Source organism: Mauremys mutica, chromosome 2 (genome assembly GCF_020497125.1).
Source record: "Mauremys mutica isolate MM-2020 ecotype Southern chromosome 2, ASM2049712v1, whole genome shotgun sequence".
Taxonomy (NCBI): Eukaryota; Metazoa; Chordata; order Testudines; family Geoemydidae; genus Mauremys; species Mauremys mutica.
Window position 1 is genome coordinate 162,289,457 of NC_059073.1, and position 15,564 is coordinate 162,305,020.

General features: G+C 40.1%; 1 protein-coding gene across 4 annotated transcripts in view; it reads left to right on the top strand.

Annotated features, from left to right (window-relative positions):
- The window catches only part of CTNND2 (catenin delta 2), a 1,196,137-nt gene that overhangs the window by 965,497 nt on the left and 215,076 nt on the right, over positions 1–15,564 (top strand). For all 4 annotated transcript variants that reach the window (XM_045005428.1, XM_045005429.1, XM_045005430.1 and 1 more), the window contains one exon: positions 14,250–14,433. In XM_045005428.1, the coding sequence (XP_044861363.1) occupies positions 14,250–14,433 (184 nt within the window). The remainder of the gene's footprint in view (positions 1–14,249; positions 14,434–15,564) is intronic.

The following is a 15,564-nucleotide window of genomic DNA, read 5'->3' on the forward strand; positions in this document are numbered from 1 at the left end:
GATCTAGCCTGGATATGGATAGAGAGCTCTTTAATGTTTTTAAGGAGGTAAATACTAATAGGAACTGTGTGATCATGGGAGACTTTAACTTCCCGGATATAGATTGGGAAACAAATGCTAGTAATAATAATAGGGCTCAGCTTTTCCTAGACGTGATAGCTGATGAATTCCTTCATCAAGTAGTTGCTGAACCGACGAGGGGGGATGCCATTTTAGATCTGATTTTGGTGAGTAACGAGGACCTTGTTGAGGAAATAGTTGTAGGGGACAACCTTGGCTCGAGTGACCATGAGCTAATTCGGTTCAAAATAAATGGAAGGATAAACAAAATTGCATCTGAGACTAAGGTTTACGATTTCAAAAGGGCTAACTTTATTAAATTAAGGCGACTAGTTAGGGAAGTGGACTGGACTAACATATTTCGGGATCTAAAGGCGGAAGACGCCTGGGGTTACTTCAGGTTGAAGTTGCAGGAGCTGTCAGAGGCCTGTATCCCGAGAAAGGGAAAACGGTTCGTAGGTAGCAGTTTTAGACCGAGCTGGATGAGCAAGCGTCTCAGAGGGGTGATTAAGAAAAAACAGAAAGCGTACAAGGACTGGAAGATGGGAGGGATCAGCAAAGAAACCTACCTTATTGAGGTCAGAGGGTGTAGGGAAGCAGTGAGAAAGGCAAAGAGCCGGGTGGAGATTGACCTAGCGAAGGGGATTAAAACCAATAGCAAAAGGTTTTTTAGCCATATAAATAGGAAGAAAACCAAGAAGGAAGAAGTGGGACCGCTTAAAACTTTAGACGGAGTAGTGATAAAGGATAATCTTGGCATGGCACAATATCTAAACGAATATTTTGCCTCGGTCTTTAATGAGGCTAATGAAGGGCTAAGGAATAGTGGTAGAGGGACTGATGGGAATGAAGATATGGGGGTAGACATTACGGTATCTGAGGTAGAAGCCAAACTTGAAAAGCTTAACGGAAGTAAATCGGGGGGCCCGGATAATCTTCATCCTAGAATATTAAGGGAATTGGCGAGTGAAATTGCAAGCCCGTTAGCGATGATTTTTAATAAATCTCTAAACTCGGGGGTTGTACTGTTCGACTGGAGATTAGCTAATGTAGTTCCTATATTCAAGAAGGGGAAAAAAAGTGACCCAGGTAACTACAGGCCTGTTAGTTTAACATCTGTAGTATGCAAAGTCATGGAAAAAATTATAAAGGAGAGAGTGGTTACGGACCTTGAGGCCGATGGCAACTGGGACAAATTACAGCATGGTTTTACGAAAGGTAGATCGTGTCAAACCAACCTGATCTCCTTCTTTGAGAAAGTAACAGATTTTTTAGACAAGGGAAATGCGATGGATCTAATATATCTTGATTTCAGTAAGGCGTTTGATACGGTACCGCATGAGGAATTACTGGTTAAATTGGAAAAGATGGGGATCGAAATGAAATTCCAGAGGTGGATAAGGAGCTGGTTAAAGGGGAGACTGCAGAGGGTCGTATTGAAGGGTGATCTGTCAGGTTGGAGGGGGGTTACCAGTGGAGTTCCTCAAGGTTCGGTTTTGGGTCCGATTTTATTTAATCTATTTATCGCTGACCTTGGAACCAAAAGTAGGAGTGGGCTGATAAAGTTTGCGGATGACACCAAGTTGGGAGGTATTGCCAATTCGGAAAAGGATCGGGATATCCTCCAGGGACATTTGGACGACCTTGTAAACTGGAGTATTAGTAACAGGATGAAATTCAATAATGAGAAGTGTAAGGTTATGCATTTAGGGATGACTAACAAGAATTTTAGTTATAAGCTGGGGACGCACCAGTTGGAAGTAACGGAGGAGGAGAAGGACCTAGGAGTCCTGGTTGATCGTAGGATGACTATGAGTAAGCAATGTGATGTGGCCGTTAAAAAAGCTAATGCGGTCTTGGGATGCATTAGGCGAGGTATTTCTAGTAGAGATAAGGAGGTGCTAGTCCCGTTATATAAGGCGTTGGTGAGACCTCATTTGGAGTATTGTGTGCAGTTTTGGTCTCCCATGTTTAAGAAGGATGAATTCAAACTGGAGCGGGTACAAAGAAGGGCCACTAGAATGATCCGAGGAATGGAAGGCCTGTCGTATGAAAGGAGACTTGAGGAGCTCGGTTTGTTTTCCTTAACCAAAAGAAGGACAAGAGGAGATATGATTGCACTCTTTAAATATATCAGAGGGATAAATACCAGGGAAGGAGAGGAATTATTTCAGCTCAGTGCTAATGTGGACACGAGGACAAATGGATATAAATTGTCAGTTAGGAAATTTAGGCTTGAAATTAGACGGAGGTTTCTAACCATCAGAGGAGTGCGATTCTGGAACAGCCTACCGAGGGAAACAGTGGGGGCGAAGGACCTCCATGACTTTAAGATTAAGCTGGATAAGTTTATGGAGGGGATGGTATGATAGGATAACGGGTTTAGTCAATAGGTCAATAACGTGCCACACTGGTAATTAGTACAAAGGGTCAATGTTGGGATATTGTTAGCCTTTTCCAAAGGGTCTGGCTGGAGAGTCTTGCCCGCATGCTCGGGGTTCAGCTGATCGCCATATTTGGAGTCGGGAAGGAATTTTCCTCCAGGGTAGATTGGCAGTGGCGCTGGAGGTTTTTCGCTTTCCTCCGAAGCATGGGGCAGGGGTCGCTTGCTGGTGGATTATCTGCTACTTGAAGTCTCTAAATCATGATTTGAAGCATTCAACAGCAGAGTCAAGGGAGAGAATTAGTTCAGGAGTGGGTGGATCGGCTTATGTGGCCTGCATCTTGCAGGAGGTCAGACTAGATGATCATAATGGTCCCTTCTGATCTTGAATTCTATGATTCTATGATTCTATGACTTGACATACATTTCAGTTTTAAGATTTGGTTAGTAGGTAAAGGTCTGTTTCTTACAAGAGCATGTTGTAGTAACCAGGCAAGGTACTAACAAACTTCAACGGGACTTTATTTTTAAAGTGGAAACCCCTTTACCAAGCTGCTGCTGCACCCTCTGTAACTCTCACTCAGCCTCCTCAACTCCTCCCCCTTCCTTCCTGTTTCCTGTTCTTTCAGACTCCCAACAGCCAGTGCTCCCAGTTCTAATAATTACAAGCAGCAACTAAACACCACAGAGCATCAACCTGTCATTCAATTGAGTGTGAGCCAATGGTACCATTTAGATGTCTATTTTTCTAATTAGTTGTTGTAATCAAGTAATGAGATGTCTGCTTTAATCCACAACTGCAGTAAATTGTGGGTGCAAAATTGTGCTTTCTGGGTTGGAGCCTGTTGCTGAATAACAGCTCCTGTATAAGTGGATGGTTACATTGGTGAGAGGTGCTATACAATATCCTTAGACAAATAGACGCATGTAAACATTTTGAAAATCTTCTTTGTTATATGTGCAACATCCATTAGACTTCATTTGTGAAGTGTTTTCTAATAAGCCTCTTATTATGGGAATGGTGTTTTCACTGGCTCTTAAATAGCATATTGGAACCAAAGTCTTTATTTTTAATAGACTGAATTATTTTTCTTCTGAAGAAGAATTTGAATGGTGAGATCACTCTCCTGCTTTCCTTTCACATAGAAGAGTTTGCTGTTTCTTTGTGCAAAATGAATATAATATGGGACAGACTTAACTTCATCATTGTCAGGGAAAAGAGGCTATCAGCAGAAATACTCTTTGTTTTTCACCATAACTTATTTCTCCTCTTGCATTAATCTCCCCAGTGTCTAATGTTAAATCCAACAATTACCTGGCAGACCTGGCTGACATCTCCTCCCCCTCCACAGTTATATATGTATATTATTTTCAAGGTATTCAATAAACAAGAAGAAGGAAAGGTGGGCCAAATGTAGGTCTTGTGTAAGTGGATTCAACTTTACTTCAGTCACTAGAGTTACACGAGATCAAAATTTGGTCCAACTAAACTTTCTAGCAAAAGGTTTGAGATTAAGTTTCTAGCAACACATTCAAGCAATATTAAAATAAACCATTTTGTTTTTTTTTAAAACCAAAACACTAGATACAGCTTTAGATCAGAGAAAGCATAGCTGAGATAAAGAATGTTAGGCTTTCACATATCTGACCTGGGTAGTGAAAATGTTTCTGTTGCAATTCAATAAAAATCAAATTTGGATCCTAACATTCAAAAGGTGAATGTTTATGTAGCTGTATTCACCCAGGAAGCCCGCGTATCACTGCATCTTTGACAGTGAATTCTATAGTCCAGGTTGCAACTTGACTTATAACCCCCACTTGCACAGAACATTCTTGAAAATGTTCCTACTGAGCTGAAACTTTTTGACTTGTACAAAGAAGAAGGAGGAGGAGGAGTTAGGTTCGATTTATTTGGTACTCAGACACAAATATATCTCCCCAGAATTTTTAGCATAAAAATAAAAAAATCACTGAATTTAAAAGTTCAAACATTATTTGTTACTAATCCTCACAGAAGAATAGTTGTAGTTTATGTTTTGAGGAAAAAAGAATCCCAAAGTCCAAACAAAAAAATTGACTACCGTAATTTTTGGCACATATGAAAAATAGGCAATTAAATTTTCTGTTATGTTAGTGCAGAGTGGGTTGTATTATGCATCTAGAGTAGTGTAGCTTACACAGTACAGAGTTGTAAAAAATGTGTAAAATTCTACACTGCCACACCAGTGATTTTGTCTTCAGTCTTTGTTGTTATTTTGTTTTGGCTAACAACAACCCCAACCATAAAACCCAACAAAGACCCAAATAAACAAAGAGCTTGTTAGTTAAACATTAAGGCTGCAAATGATAATACCTAAAAGTCCTTTTGACCATAAGGAGGATTGAGTCTAGATTATTCACATGAGTAAAGTTTTGTGGGGTCAGGACCTGAATTAATATACAGTATTTGCAGTATGAGTGAGTTAACGTTGCTGTTAGAACCTTAAATTTGCAATCTAAAACTTCTCAGTGTTCAAGGCCCTCATTCTGCAAACATTTATTTCAAAGGGAACACCAGCCCAAATTTTCATCCTTCACTTTGCAATACTATAGATATTTTATATTAATTATGGATCTTAATGCTAAAAAAAAGGGTACAGTCAGAAGACATTTAATAACAGATCATGATCATGTGTGGCTTATATACTCAGTTTGAAGCCGGCATCCCCTCAATTCTTGTATACTAAGTGGGAAACTTATGTGCCTGACCCTTGTCTCATCCTTTCACATGAGCCTTTGATGCAGACACAAATGAGGGAATCATCTAGTTCTCCTTTGTCCATTACAAAATTTAAAAAGATCTGCTTGTTATGAGTGTGGGAGCTGCCTCCTTGACATTGCACAGTTCCTGTGTCAAAATCTATTTGAAAATGTCATTGGTTTAAGAGCATTAACATCAAATCAAACACACTTTAAAAGGTGGTGGGATTTTTTTTCCCCTGTAGAAAATCTATCACTGTGACAATTTTTCATCTTGACAGTTCAACTAGTCAGGAAACAATAGTGTTTTAATACTAGGGAAAGCTGCAGTATTAGGCAATTGCCTTTAAAGTACATCACTTCAATTTCCTTGAAGTTGTGGGTGACTCCTATGGTTAGAAAAGAACAATTTTATTAAGATAGATGCACATTTTTCAGTAGGATAAATTCCGCCATCCACCTGTCTATCTTGAGCTCAGCAGAACTGATGTAGTGTGTGTGGAGCCCATGTGAGGAGTGGGGGAATACCCTGCTACAAGGTAGATCCAACACTCAGTCCTCTGGGTGGAGCAGCCTCATGACCACAGAGGCTTCTGAGCCTTGAAACTAAATTAACAGTTACAAAATTACTCTCTGGCACTCCATGGCCTGTGGGGGAGGATTCATTCCCTCATTGTACCCCAGCAAATGTCTTTTATAGTTTGACCTCTGCACAGGATATTTAGGCTGGGTACTGAATTCTTGTTACATACATTGGGTCAATTTTCAGCATCACTGTTTAAGGATACAAATACACAGTCTTTTCATAGTTGTTTTTATGCATACAGTCAAATGTGAGGGCTCTGAGGTGTCTTTGACTTCAGCATTCCATACTCTCCATCTAGAAACAGACAGACCATGTCTAGACAGAAAGAAAAAGAGAGGTGGAAAATGGAGCAGTTGAGAAGGAGGAAGCTTGTTTCTTTCTAAAGGTCAGAAATTAAATGCAAAAAAATACATTAATACAATTTTTAAGAGTAGAATATTAAATGCACCTAATTCAGAAAAATCTAAAGGTGTGGGTCCTGCAGCATTTATTTATCCACATTGTTCATACTGTATGTTTTATTGTATAATGAATATTTTACAGGAAAGACAGAAATAAAAAATACATAATAGCTATGTTGTTGGGATGATGTTCCTGGGTGAACTTTAACCTTTCATTTTCTTGATTTGTGTTTACATTTGTAACCTTACTATTGTGTTGATATGTGAGGGTTGTTTGCCTTTTTATAACATATAAGATGGCATTAAAACCTGTGCTGGATATTTAACACTCCTTTCCCTATTCTGGACACGGATTCCAATTAGGTCCACATTCTGCTCTTGGATGTATGTGTGATACCTGGTTTTTAATTGATGTGGTATCCAAGGGTAGCATTTGGCACATCAGGTAGCTAACCAAACCTACAATAAAGAGTTTAATGATCAAAGATGAATCTGAGTTTCAAACCAATCAGGTATTCAGTTTTTTCTTTGGCCAGATAGCTTGATTAAATTTAGCCACCTCAAAATTTAACATATCTTGCTCTGCTCCTTTGAGTTAGATTATGCAATACTCCTTGAAATAACTTAAATTCATTTGACTTGGGTTGAAAAGCTTGCCATTACTACCTGAGAGATTGGTGGATGAAAGCTCTTTCTGCTTAGCAGTAAAATAATTCTCAGCAGCCTCATCTCTATTTTTAAATATATTGATCCTGTCTTCAACCTTCTAATTTATAAAGTGTTAAAGAGGAAAATAGACCAAACTTTTGTATTAGTACTGATTGCTTTTATCTTTTTTTTTTAAAGTAAATGCGCCAAAATGTAAATCTCATTGCTCCCTGCAATTTACATATGGCAAAACCCTGAAGGTCTTCCTCGGATATTACAGAAGGAACAATCAGTTGCACACAAACAAAATGGGAAATAACTGCCTAGGAAGGAGCATAGCAGAAAGGGATCCGGGAGTCCTAGTGGATCACAAGCTAAATATGAGTCAACTGTGTAACACTGTTGCAAAAAAAGCAAACATCATTCTGGGATGTATTAGCAGGAGAGTTGCAAGCAAAACACGAGAAGTAATTCTTCCACTCTACTCCGTGCTCATATTGCCTCAACTGGAGTGTTGTGTCCAGTTCTGGGTGCCATATTCCAGGCAACATGTGGAAAAATTGGAGAAAGTCCAGAGGAGAGCAACAAAACTGATTAAAGGTCTAGAAAACATGATGTATGAAGGAATATTGAGGTCCCTTCCAGTTGTATGAGTCTATGATTCTAGAACAAAACTCAGCGTTTTTTTCAGGAGTAAAGTCTGAGTAAAATACTGCAAGGAGTTAAGGATTTATCCCATGAATATTTTATTATTTGGTTTTGCCTATTCAAATAGAGGGAAATGGACTTTGAAATGGCTGATATATTTAATAGAAGTTTGTTTTGCAAAAATAACTGTAGCATGTCTCATGAACATAGCATAGAATTGTAGGACTGGAAAGGACATCGAGAGTTCATCTAGTCCAGTCTCCTGCACTCATGGCAGGGCTAAGTATTATCTAGACCATCCTTGACAGGTGTTTGTCCAGCCTGCACTTAAAAATCCCCAGTGATGGAGATTCTACACCTCCTTAGGCAATTTATTCCAGTGCTTAGCCACTGTGACAGTTAGGAAGTTTGTGACAGTTAGGAAGTTTTTCCTAAATTCCAACCTAAACCCCTTTGCTGCAATTTAAGCCCATTGCTTCTTGTGCTATCGTCAGAGGTTAACAAGAAAAAATGTTCTCCCTCCTCTTTGTAACAACGCTTTATGTAATTGAAAATTGATATCATGTCCCCTCTCTTCTCCAGACTAAACAAACCCAAGTCTTTCAATCTTTCCTCATAGGTCAAGTTTTCTTGACCTTTAATTAATTTTGTTGCTCTCTTCTGGACTTTCACCAATTTCTCCACATCTTTCCTGAAATGTGGTGCCTAGAACTGGATACAATATTCCAGTTGCGGTCATATCAGCATGGAGTTGAGTGGAAGAATTATTTTTAGTGTCTTGCTTACAACACTCGTGCTAATACATCCCAGAATGATGCCTGCTTTTTTTGTAATAGTATTATGCCATTGGCTTATATTTAGCTTGTGATCAACTATGAGCCCCAGGTCCTTTTCCGCAATACTCCTTTATAGGCAGTCATTTCCTATCTTGTATATGGAGAGCTTTGCATTTCTCCTTATTGAATTTCATCCTATTTACTTCAGACCATTTCTCTAGTTTGCCCAGATCATTTTGAAATTTAATCCTATCCTCCAAAGCACCTGCAACCCCTCCCAGTTTGGTATCATCCATACACTTTATAAGTGTACTCTCTATGCCACTGTCTAAATCACTGATGAAGATATTGAGCAGAACTAGACCCAGAACCATACCTGTGGGACCCCACTCATTATGCCTTTCCAGCTTGACTGTGAACCACTCATAACTACTCTCTGGGAATGATTTTTCAACCAACTTTGCACCCACCTTATAGTAGCTCCATCTAGGTTGTATTTTCCTAGTTTGTTTATGAGAAGGTCATATGAGACAGTATCAAAAACCTTACTAAAGTCAAGCTATATCACATCTACCACTTCCCTCCATCCAAAAGGCTTGTTACCCTGTCAAAGAAAACCTTTAGGTTGGTTTAACATTACTTTTTCTTGACAAATCCATGCTGTTACCTACCACATTATTTTCTAGGTGTTTTCAAATTGATTACTTAATTATTTGCTCCATTATCTTGTTGGGTACTGAGGTTAAGATGACTGGTCTGTAATTCCCTGAGTTGTCCTTATTCCCCTATTTATAGATTGGCACTATATTTGCCCTTTTCCCGTCATCTGGAATCTCTCCCGTCTTCCATGACTTTTCAAAGATAATCACTAATGGCTCAGTTATCTCCTCAGTCAGCTCCTTGACCATTCTCTCATGTATATCATCAGGCCCTGGTGACTTGAAGACACCTAACCTGTTTAAGTAATTTTTACCTTGTTTTTTTCCCTATTTTAGCCTCAGATCCTACCTCAATTTCCCTGGCATTCACTATGTTAGATGTCCAATTGCTATTAAACTTTTTGGTAAAAACTGAAACAAAAAAGGCATTTAACATTGCTGCCATTTCCACATTTTCTATTATTGTTTTTACCCACTCCTTGAATAATGGGATATTATGTCCTTGGTCATCTTCTTGCTTCTAATGTATTTGTAGAATGATTTATCTTTATCCTTTATGTCTCTAGCTAGTTTGATCTCGTTTGTGCCTTGGCCTTTCTGATTTTATCCCTACATGCCTGTGTTGTTTGTTTATATTCTTCCTTCATAATTTGACCTACTTTCCACTTTCTGTAGCACCCTTCAGTGGTGGACTCTTTGCTTTAGTGGGTTCAGGATGCACTGCTCCTTGGCTGTGAGCTTACGTAGCCCCCCACACTGCTGGTAGGTAGTATGCTTAGATACATTTCAGCCATGTAGGAGAGAGGCTTGGCACACAGCAGGAGGTGCCTGAGATAAAATTCCGTGAGGACCTTTTTTTCTGCCTCCTGATCAGCCAAGGAAAGGGCTTTTCTTCCTCCTCAAACTGGTACTGTGCCTCCTGGGGAAGTGCTTCCAAGCTATCTTTCCCCAGCTTCCGCTGGTGCCACCCGTCCTTGAGTGGGGAAGGGTATCCAGGGATGCGCTCCTCCCACTGCTGCAACTGGATGAGAAGAGGGGGCTCCTCCACTTGTGATTGGGGAGAATAAATGTTTCAGTGACATGATCTGTACCTTTTAAAGCCTTAAATTTAGATTTCAAGCATTGTCACAATATGTCAGGATTCTCCTATTGCTCCTTCTGTTAACAGGTGCTGGAACTCTGCAAGGAGCAGCACGTTCATTACTGCTGACTCACTGGGGCAGTGTGGCTTATTAGATTCCATCCTGAATGTAAAAGAGGTGAGAGTACCTCCCTGAATGAAGGATTTAGGACAGTCAGATCTGATCTGGTGGTACCCTAGGTATTAATGTTATTGTGGAGTTAAAACCAGACCCCAGCATGGGTGACTTTTTGACTCTCTGGTGAGTGTGAAGCTCGGTGGAGATTCCAGCAGTTTACAAACAGTAGCACCTCCTTATGGAGAGAAAGTTCTTATGTGAAATGTCTAGTGAATTTATAAATAAGGCAAAGGAGCTTAAAGAATATCACTAATGACTGTCTCAGTCATTAGTAAATGTCAGCATATTGTTGTGGGTGAGGTAATAGCTTTTATTGGACCAACTTCGGCGGGTGAGAGAGACAAGCTTTTGAGCTACACAGAGCTCTTCTTCAGCAACAGAAATTGGTCCAATAAAAGATATTACCTCACCCATCCTGTCTCTCTAATATGCTAGGATGGACATGGCTACGACTACACTGCATATAGCATGGTGTGGTGATATTTATCTGACCTTACTTTTAACCAGCAAGAATGTGCTGGAAGATAAGAGAATAAGGAAATATTAACATGGAGTAAGGGGGGAAAAATCAATGGGGATGTTGTGAAGGCCAAGATTATAACAGGGTTCAAAAAAGAAGTAGATAAGTTCTTGGAGGATAGGTCCCTCAATGGCTATCAGTCAGGATGGGCAGGGATGCAAGCAAAACCATGCTCTGAAGTGTCCCTGGCCTCTGTTTGCCAGAAGCTCGGAATGGATCACTTGATGATTGCCTGTTCTGTTCATTCCCTCTGACGCACCTGACATTGACCACAGTCAGAATATAGGATAGTGGGCTAGATCAACACCATTGGTCTGACCCAGTACCGCCATTCTTGTGCATATGGTTAAGTGCTCCGCAGGATTGAGACCCAGGTTTCTGCTTCCTATGTGCCTCTTCAGAAAGAATCAGTGGATATACTCCCATTGAGCCAATTATGGGTCTTATTTTCCAATGCCATGCACTGTGAATCATAGAATATCAGAGTTAGAAGGTACCTCAGGAGGTCATCTAGTCTAACCCCCTACTCAAGGCAGGACCCATCCCCACCTATTTTTTTTTTACCTCAGATCTCTAAATGGTCTTCTCAAAGATTGAACTCACAACCCTAGGTTTAGTAGGCCAAAGCTTAAACCACTGAGCTATTCCTATTACTTACACCTGTGTAGAGTGGCAAGTAAGTATTAAAGGTGACTGTGATGCTTTGGTATTATTTTACACTCACTTTGCAGAGATGTGGGAAGGAATTTTCCTTCAGGGAAGATTGGCAGAGGCCCTGGGGGGTTTTCGCCTTCCTCTGCAGCATGGGGCATGGGTCACTTGCTGGAGGATTCTCTGCACCTTGAAGTCTTCAAACCATGATTTGAGGACTTCAATAACTCAGACATAGGTTAGGGGTTTGTTACAGGAGTGGGTGGGTGAGATTCTGTGGCCTGCATTGTGGAGGAGGTCAGACTGGATGATCATAATGGTCCCTTCTGACCTTAAAGTCTATGAGTCTATGACTATACCGTAGGGGTGGGCAAACTATGGCCCGGGGGCCACATCCAACCCTCCAGACGTTTTAATCCAGCCCTTGAGCTCCCGCTGGGGAGCAGGGTCCGGGGCTTGACCTGCTCTGGCGCTGCAGCCGGGGAGCAGACTCAGGGCTTGCCTCGCTCCACGCAGCTCCTGGAAGCAGCAGTATGTCCCCGCTCCGACTCCTATGCTAGGGGCAGCGATGGGGCTCTGCATGCTGCCTCCCCCAGCTCCCATTGGCCAGGAACTGCAGACAATGGGAGATGCAGGGGTGGCACCTGCAGACGGGGTAGCACGCAGAGCTGCCTGGCAGCGCCTCCGCATAGGAGCTGGATGATGGACATGCCACAGCTTCTGGGAGCTGCTTAAAGTAAGTGCTGCCTTGACCCTCTCCCATGCCCCAACTCCCTGCCCCAGCCCTGATCCCCTTCCTGCCCTCAAACCCCTCAGTCCCACTGCAGAGCACCTCCTGCACCCTCCTGCACCCCCAGCCTCATTCCAGAGTCTGCACCCCCAGCTGGAGCCCTCACCCCCTCCCACACCCCAACCCCCAATTTTGTGAGCATTGAGGGTCCACCATACAATTTTCATACCCAGATGTGACCCTCAGGCCAAAAAGTTTGCCCACCTCTCCTATGCAAGGTGCCGGGCAGTGGAGAATTAGAAACTTTGTGTATAATGAAAACGTTCTGATAAAATCTTCATAAGCAGAGGCCATGGAAAAATGGAGTTCAGTAGCTGTGCAGATGCATATTCTCTTAAAGAAATATAGTATTTCATTTGCTGTTTGAAAAAAAATAATTCAAAGGGATGTTTGAAGAAAGAAGTTATTTTTAGATGACAGAAAATAGTATTTATGTTTCAGCTTTTTCATTTTTCCGGCTGTAACGCTGACAATGATTTAGTTACCTGCTTACTATATATGGAATATTTCAATCAGGTCATTTGTTATTGAAATAGTTATCCAAATGACTGACATTAATCAGTATGTACAAAAATATGTAATTTTATGTATGAAATATGTACAGGAAAATTAAGCATATAAATAAAACTAAAAAATTAAATCTTGTACTTACTGATTCATATTTACTGTAAGTCGCTTTCACATCTCAGAATACTGCAAAAAGATTTAGCATGAACCATTTCTCTATAAACTGATGGTTTTTTTTCTATTTTATTTATAACTGTTTTGTCTACTTTCTTTATTTTTATATGTAAGTAACTCAAAATATATGGTTTGCTTTCGATAGTCTATCCTTAAATAGCAAAATGTGAGAGTAGTAGTCTTTCTTTTGATGTAATCTTTATGGCTATTCCAAGAAATTTTCATTTTATTGTAATTTTTCTTTTGCTTTTTGTAAGTTTTGAATCTTAGCACAAGGTAACTCTTTCAAACAAATTATCTCGTGAGTGTTTTGACCTCTAGCCTTGTTACCTGTGGATAAGATTTGTAATGCTTTTATATTTTGTTAAGTAACTAACACAATTCTAGATATCTCTCTACACATATGAATATGTAGGCCATACATATATTAATAAAACTAATTATATTCCATCCTTGCAAAATTGTCATGAACATTTACCAGCTGAGGCACAAAATCTACTTCTATGTCCTGTGCCATAACGACAATGGAGGAAAAAAGATAATTGACTAGCCCGTAAAAATGATTTGTTCTGGGTGAACAGAATTTTGCAAGGCTGTTACACTTCAGTTGTCAAAGGAGAACCGCTGATAGATTTGTAGCTAGAGCATAGCCTGGCCACTCCATTCAAGTATCAGAGGGGTAGTTGTGTTAGTCTGTATCCACAAAAACAATGAGTAGTCCAGTGGTAACTCCCAGTAACACCATCAGTTTGGGCTTGAATAGGGACTGGGAGTGGCTGGCTCACTACAAAAGCAATTTTCCCTCTCTTGGTATTGAGACCTCCTCATCAGTTATTGGGAGTGGACCACATCCACCCTGACTAAATTGGCCTTGTCTACACTGGTTCACCACTTGTAAGGTAACTCCCTTCTCTTCATGTGCCAATATATATTTATGCCTGTATCTGTAATTTTCACTCCATGCATCTGAAGAAGTGGGGTTTTACCCACGGAAGCTTATGCCTAAATATATCTGTTAGTCGTTAAGGTTCTACCAGCCCACTCCATTCAAGTTACACTGGAGATCCTAAGAGGAATTAGTTCCATCTATGTAGTTGCCAGTGGATGGCAGTCCAATCTGTAGCACAGACTTGTTCTCTGTTATTTATTTTTATTATTTTTTAATAAAAAATAGTAGCTAAATCACAAACACGCTGACCAGTTGTCAGCCTTAACCCTGATAAACTTCAGGATTGCTGTGGAGACTTGGTTTATTTTAAAAGGAAAATTAAAAGGTAACTTCTTAGTGGGGCAGTATTTAGTCATCACTGATCCTTCAGACACTATGCAGACTTTCTTTGGTATGCAGTTTGATTAAGAATAACAGTTTCATGAAAAGTAATTTCAAAACAAGAATTGCTCTCTGTTATCACCAGAAGTACTAATTGTTAATCATTTGCTTTTTGTAGGAGTTCTCTGGAATCTATCCTCGTGTGATGCACTGAAAATGCCAATCATCCAGGATGCCCTTGCAGTGTTGACTAATGCAGTGATCATCCCTCACTCGGGATGGGACAACTCGCCCCTCCAGGATGATCACAAAATACAGCTCCATTCATCACAGGTGCTGCGCAATGCCACTGGGTGCCTAAGGTGAGTCAGCTGAATCATGCTATTTTATTTTGAATTTTCATTCCCAACACCCCAGATATATTAAACTTGGTTTGCATTTCAGCAGGGAAGATGACTTTTCATATGGTAGCCCTTAAATCTTGAAATTAATTCCATAGATAAGCTTCAAGCCATTCAAGAACAATCTGTACATTTTTTTAAAATAGTTTTGACCAATCCCCTGCACCAAAGCATGTTGCAGATGTTTTTCTGCTACTTGTAGATTGTCTCATTCCCCAGTTGCTTAAATGGTGTCAGTATGTTCTCATTATCACTCCAACTTAATTAGTGTACAAAGTAACACAGATGCTTACAGAAAGGAATGTTAATGCCTTCTGAGTTCCAAATGCCATTAAATGTAATGTGACTGTATAAAGCAGCTGGGGTTTTTTTATGCAAGAAAGAGTGACGAAAAAAGATGTGTCGAAATAAACCAGCCCATTTAATATTATGGGACCGAAATACACAAACTGTTCCTTAACAGGTATCTGCAACCCTTGAATATCTGTTGTTAATTTGTGATGTGGATGTAGAGAAAAGAGTAGCAAGATCAGGAACTGTTTCTTCCCTGACAAATTTATATCAAGGGATTGAGTCAGAAACTCCTGAGTTCTTGTCCTGTTTCTTGCACTGACTTGTTTACTTCGGGCAGGTTCCACAACCTCTGTGTATCAATTTCTCTCTCTGTATAATTGAGATAATATTCATCTACCTCACAGGGTTATTATAAAGATTAGTTAGTTAATGTTTGTGAATCACTCTGCAGAAATAATGTGCTATATAAATACTATGTATTATTGGTATTATTGTAATTGTAACGGTCAGATGTTAGTATATGGTTAGAGTTGCAATTAGGTGGGGTTTTGCTATTTGCTCCATTACCTATCTGTCATGAGCCATGCGGTAGGTTGGTTGGTTGGTTTCTGGTGAGTTATCTCAACCTTGGAAATAACATCAGAAGTTCTGTGGAAAAAATAATACAGTGTTTGCTTGACTAATGTTATGACGCTATTACAAGAACAACTGGTAATACTTCATAAATGTCTGCTGATATTGAACTTAAAATTGCAGCATGTAACGGCTATGTGAGGTATTTTGAACACCTTAAGTATG